This window comes from Chinchilla lanigera, unplaced genomic scaffold (genome assembly GCF_000276665.1).
Source record: "Chinchilla lanigera isolate Chin_1 unplaced genomic scaffold, ChiLan1.0 scaffold00002, whole genome shotgun sequence".
In the NCBI taxonomy this organism is placed as follows: Eukaryota; Metazoa; Chordata; class Mammalia; order Rodentia; family Chinchillidae; genus Chinchilla; species Chinchilla lanigera.
The window spans coordinates 15,196,912-15,203,439 of NW_004955403.1; the positions used below are offsets into that span (position 1 = coordinate 15,196,912).

At 35.4% G+C, this 6,528-nt stretch overlaps 1 protein-coding gene across 6 annotated transcripts in view; it reads left to right on the top strand.

The window, feature by feature from the left end:
* The window catches only part of Pde1a (phosphodiesterase 1A, calmodulin-dependent), a 296,642-nt gene extending 290,843 nt beyond the window's left edge, over positions 1-5,799 (top strand). For all 6 annotated transcript variants that reach the window (XM_005373347.2, XM_013512485.1, XM_005373349.2 and 3 more), the window contains 2 exons: positions 1,312-1,428; positions 3,286-5,799. In XM_005373347.2, the coding sequence (XP_005373404.1) occupies positions 1,312-1,385 (74 nt within the window). In that variant the 3' untranslated portion in view covers positions 1,386-1,428; positions 3,286-5,799. The remainder of the gene's footprint in view (positions 1-1,311; positions 1,429-3,285) is intronic.
* The last annotated feature ends 729 nt before the right edge of the window (positions 5,800-6,528 follow it).

Consider the following 6,528-nt stretch of genomic DNA (forward strand, 5'->3'; position numbering starts at 1 on the left):
AAAAAAAAAAAAAAAAAAAAAAAAAAAAAAACAAAATGCAGGTCGGATAGGACAGAATATTTCAACTGCCCTTCATGAGCTCAGGAATACAAAACAACCACTTGCAAGAGAAGAAACAAGTAATCAAACAAACATCAGCTCTCTCTCACTACACACACGCATGCGCACACACACACACACGCACACTGTTTTGATTGTGTAACAAACCTAAGATGAGAAAGAAAGAAGTATTACTTTTGTTTGGTGTGCATAATATGTGACTAGACCTTCTAATGTCTGAGTTGAGACTGGCAACTTCACATAACCGAAGGAGAGGTTTTACTATCTAAGAGTGATCAGAAAAGTCATGAGACTGAGACTGCCCGACATTTTGATCTTAGAACAGAAGCTAAGTTTACCCTTGTGAATATATTTAAAAGGAACATACATTTGCTTAGCAATTAGTCCCTGGAAATTCTATAAGACCACTAACTGCATAATCTCAGTAACAACCCACCACAACTGGGTCGACACAGTCTTACAAAATATATTGGAAAGAACTCTGTCAGAGTTCATTGGTGCAAAGTTTAGTTGTTAAAATAGCTTCAATTAAAGTTCAAACAAGGAAGAGCATTACATCATATATAAGTAACTCCTGAAATATCAAGGTATTTTGAGAAATTGACTTAAAAGGTAATTGCTGCTTATTTTGTTTACTTTAAATCTTGTCACATTCTACATTTTGCTTTATAATTGTATTTTTAATCAATTCTCTGCAACTTCTCCAGAAGTGTTGGAACACTTTCCATGGTATTGTTTTATTTTTTATTGAGGTTTATATAGAAGCTGGATGATTCTAAGGACATAAATTCCATTAGTTTGTTTTCACAGGTTATTTTATCTGAAACACTACTAAACTCTTACTTTTATTTTAAATTCCTTTCAATTAATCAATATATGGTAAAGACACTGATCATTAGAGGGCTTGTTTAAAAGAATTCATTTCAATTAAAAATACTACCAAAAAGTGTGTAATTTTTACATGTGACTTAATAGAAGTCCTAGTGAACATCTTTTAAATGATGTCTCAACTACATCATTTTGCATTCCCAGATTAAATTGCAGCTTCAAATGTTAAATATTTATTACAAGATGATTTATTATGAGTCATAAATTCACAGATTGAAAAGAAAATATTTAGTATCTTTAGAGAAATGTGCTAAAAATTCCATTGCAAAACAAAGTTTTCAACATTTTACAAATTGCTTTCATCTCCTGATGTTCTTAAGCTTTCTCAAAGGCCAATTTCTTTTTTTATTTCCTTCTACTCAGGTGAACATGATCTTCATAAGAACTCAGAAGACTTAGCAAACACTGAAGAAAAACGTGCTGACACACATCCATAGGTCTGAAACACCTTAAAGGCTTCTGCCACTTTAAACACAAGAGGTAATTTTATATTTTGGATGAGAAACTTAATTTCTATAATGAATGGTTTACAGAATACCCTTAGAGACAAAGTTATCTTCTGTAAATTCTCTTTTTAATTCTTTTTTTATCAATCAATCTGAGGCAAAACTTTACCAGGTAAATTTTAGATATCCCCTATAAAAATTATGATTACTGATAATAAGCCATTGTGTATGTGAAGGTTCATTTTTTAACTTCAGTAGGAAATACAAAAGTTTTACACTGGCTTCTATTTTTATTTCATGTAGGGAATAAGAGCATTTACACTTTCTGATGAAAGCAAAACAAAGGCATGTCATGAAACAGATACCATGGCCATGTGCATTACTAGTACTTCTTTTAAAAGTTCAGCTTGTGGGAAGTCCTTTCAGTCAATGAAATTGTTAACTCTGGGAGTGATGCCTCGGAAATCTGAATTTTGAATAAGCCTGTCTGTTGATATTTCTGTTTACTAAAATTGAGAACCATACTAGAGTGTAGAGAGTAGGTATAGGCAGTGAGAAAGGAGAGGTGTGTAGGCACCATGGAGATGTCTCAGTGTCTGTCAGAAAAAGATAATAAATAAAACCTCAGTATTATAATCAATCTTGCTGTTTGGGTGGTGGGGCAAAAGAAAATGTTAAGACCACCATACCAAGCCTTTAAGATGTTATAATTAGTAATCTTGAGTTACAGAGACAGTTGTGAATCTGTCACCAGGTGACCGTCTTACAAATATATCTCAGTGAGTCCTTTCCACAATTGCATGGTTAATGGTTATGATTCTTATTTTATACATAGCTTGGAAAGATGTCAGGCCACAAAGTGGCTCTTCAGCAACTAAAACCCATCTCCGTACTTAGCAACTGTAATATTTTGTTTAAAATTAGCTATATTTCCTCTCCATAATCTTCACTGAAAGTATACATTTACTGCCTTTAGAGCCCATGGTCATTTCAGAAGTGTCCTTGGGTCCTGCTGATACATACTGAGATCCTGAAGAATATTTTAGGTAAAACTAATGTGGTGGAATATTGTAAATATTTTATGTAACAAAGGGTATTGTTGGCAAATAAGGATCATTAGCCAGCAAAGTAAAACAAAATTAAGCAGGATTCTTTCCTAGAGGACACCTTTAAACCAATGTACAGTATATGCCTTCAAAAAAGAAAAAAAAGAACTTTAGGATCAGCATTTTCTAAGCATTTATGATGTGGGCCTGGAATATTTCTAAATTTGTAAAAAATGTATGAAATGCATGTTACCAGTATATTTCGGAAAATGACCACTCAATGTATTCAAAGGTTCTTTTATTGGGAATAAAACCCATACATAGACACACAGACAGCAGAAATAGGAAATAGAATTTTAACTGATAGGAAAACAATATTTTTTGTATACTGATAAATCCCTTATCTTGGCAAGTTTATCAAGTAAAATGTGAAATTGTCACACAATAATCAATGCCTGCATACAACTCATGATCTTTATCTTTCTTTGCATTTATTTTTAATTGGTATATATTTATATATTTAGCGCACATATGTGCTTTAAATATATATACCTGGTGTAATGCTTACATTGATATAATCTGCATACACAATATAAATTTTATATATTAGCACATATATATGTATATATATAAAACCTCATATACTTGTAATTTTTTCATAGTAAGAACAGTTAACATCTACCCTTTCAGCAATTTTTAAGAATATAGGACATTGTTATTAGCTAGTGCCACCATGCGTGCAGTAGATATTCTGAAGTTATTCCTTCCAGCTAACTGAAATTTTGTATCTTCCAACCAATACCTCCTTTTGTTTGTTCTTCATTTTCATTTGATTCTTATTTCAGGATGATGAAAACAGCACTAAAAAGCATCCCAAGTCCTCAAATTCCCACCAAGCTACATTCTCCTTCTTCGGCCTGCAATTGGATTGGGCCATTTTAATGGAATCCTGTAGAAGGAATAAGAACACAAATTATAAGTGAGCAACTGGCCAAATAAGTACCTTCAAGTTTCTGTGGGAGCTTTTGGCCGATGCCTCCCCCATCGCTTTTCTTCACAATTTGGCCTTCTTCAATCAAGCCAGAGAAATTTTTAAGACAAAAGATAGGCAGTTTTAAATTTGCATCACTTTTAACTCATCACAGTACCTGTACAACACATGTGCAGAAGATGAAGTGTTTTAAACGTACTTTCTTGGACTGTCTGAAAAAGAGTTCTAACTACAAATTTTTCCAGGTCATAAATAAAAGCAAAGCAAAAATGAAGTGGGAAAAAACAATTTTTTTTGATGGCACTGGAAAGCAAGTTGTTTAGATTGTCCTTATTTTAAATGCATGGGGACAAAAGGAGAGCTGGGGTTGCTCATGACCTGCAGCTGAATGCTAAGGCAACAATGGACATCCTCGCTGTGGCTCGGTGACCTGACGAACAGGATGATGCTCAAGCTGAGAAATGGCAGCGCAGCTCAGCCTTTCCCTGAAGCCAGCGGACCAGCGGCATCCACCCCGTAGCATCATCACCAAGACGGTGTGGTCACAATGGAGTCACACATTACCCACAGCCCTCAGTAACAGCCCTTGCTGGAGACAGACACTTAAGGAGAGAATGGAATTTGCCTTCTAGGGTGTTGATCCCATCTGGGTGTAATAAAATATATTACAGGCCCAGGGATAAGATGCAGGAAGGGTTTGTGTTTGCGTGTGCACATGTATTCAGAAACTTCCATGGAAACGGAAGCCCACACTTTTCTGTAGAGATAACATTATTTGATGTGACTTTTTAAATGTACTAAAAGAAAACAAACTGCCACCCTCAGAGGTCCTGCCTCTTGTGATGTTTTGCCTGAGCATGTGCAAAGCCTTTCCTTTGCTCCAAACTGAAGAACTACCTTTTGTTTGTTATTGGCTGGCAAGAAAGGTCAAGCGCAATTCAGTGTTACAGCTTTGCACTGTATGAACGTGTCAGCAGTTGTGATCTTAAGTGAATCTGTCTTTGTGAAAAGTGGATATAGGATGGAAAGGACTGATAAGAGTCATCCCTTATCTGACGGAAAGTAGAGGTGTCTATCCATTCTAATGAGTTGCCTGTTGCTCCCGCTTCTTTCCCGGGTTACACAATGCTAAGCAATACTAGAAATGGATACAATCAGAAGCTTTTCAGCCTAAGTGGTGGGATTTTGTAACTCACACTTGGATCTCTTTTAAAGTGTAAGCCATATTCTATATGCATATTTAGTATGCATCATTGTAAATTTAAGATGTATTTGTGAGTGCACAGTGTAAAATGCTTCTAAATGTTCTGTGAATATGGCCCTTAACATTAGTTTCCTCTGAATCTTGTGCAGAACACAGCTCAATAACTGAATTATATTGTAGAGATTACAATGCAATTGATGTTTTAAATGTAAGGAGTCGTGATTGAGCTATAATAATGCACTGGGGAAAGATTTATAAAAATGCACAACATGGTGACTTTTTGTCCTTTAAAAATAGACTTTTTATTTCTATTTATGGATAAAGCTGTAACTATTGCTTTTAAAGTCTTTTTTAATGAGCTCTTTACCATGCAGAAAATACTCTGCATTTAAAATAGAATATGATTATCTGGGAAGTATTATTACTATGGTTCCTACTTGAGCCAGTTCTTTCAGAAAAGCTATGGGCTCTCTGAGGGAGGAGCACATTGCAATACTACTTCTCAAATGGCGTCCAAAACATCCACTTTCATCCTCTTAATTCTTTAATATCTCTCTACTTTGTTATAAATTCAGAAGAATAGAAAGATTTGAACCAATTTCTGTGTTTGGGCTTTAGCCAAGTTTTCCAGGTTATATGACTCAGAAAGCCCTGCGGCTGACCTTGCAGAAGGAGTAGGGAAGACATGCCTTGTATTCAGCTAGCGCTTAGCCTTCTTGGGGCACTTAGCCTTTCCCTGCTGTCCCCCTTCCGCATTCCTCTCCCTTTTTTCTTTTTATTTTCCATATCTCTTCTTTCTTCATTCTCTCTGCAAGACAGCTGTGATTTGGCACTAGCAAGAAGTTGGCGTTGGTACTATCTAACAGGAAGATGGATGGAAATTACCCTACATCTTTCCTTCTCAAACACCAACATGGGGTCCATTCTGCAAAGAGGGTTGATGAGTTAGGCTGCTGCACCTGGAATGTCCTGCTTTGCATTTGTATTCCGAGCTGATCGACATATATATCCTGCAAGGTCATATGCCTTTTGTTTAACCAGAGCCTCTTTCATTTAATTTTTAACTTGACAACCTACAATTCTTCTGTTTTTATTATGCTGTAATTCTCTGTATTTCCTATTGTATATGATTGCTAAATAAATCATATTTGATGGACAATATCATCATACGTTTGGTGTTTGATGTAATTAAATATGGCAGGGCAATGAAAAGTTGGAGAAATTGGGAGAAACCAGAAGTAGATCAAGTGAAAAGTTGTTTTGACAAAAAGTGATTTTGGCTTATTAAGGAAATATTTATCAAACATCTATTATTATACAGTTATGTGTTAACTCCTAGTTAGAAGCATGGTGTGCATATAAATATGAAAGTTAGAATCTTTTCTATAGAAATTTCAGGTTCTATAGAGGAAACAATTCTATTCCTATTCTAATTTATGCCAAATAGCTAAAAGGCCACATATAAAGAAATTAAGTACAAATAAAATGCATGTGTGGGTTTTAGAGGAAGCAAAAGCTGTTTCCATTTACAAAGCTCCCAAGAAGATTTAAAATAAGTGGTACATAAACTGACACTTATGAGGTGAAATATATGAAGGTTTAAATAAAAATGTTATTACAATAAATGACACATTGTTATTGATTCTCCTCAAAGCATTCGCCCTCACTCCCAACACACAGCCCATCAGTCTTGTCACTTTCTAAAGCAGTAACAGAAATCCTCCCTTGTGAGTGTGTTGATGAGATGTGATGAAAAATTTGACGAATGCTGCCCCTGAGGGTTATCCATCCAAAGGTAGGCTTGGAAAACTTTATAGAGTGTCCTCATCCACCTGTTCACCAGATATGATACCATGAGACTTCTGGCCCTGCCTCAGTGTCAAAATGGCCATT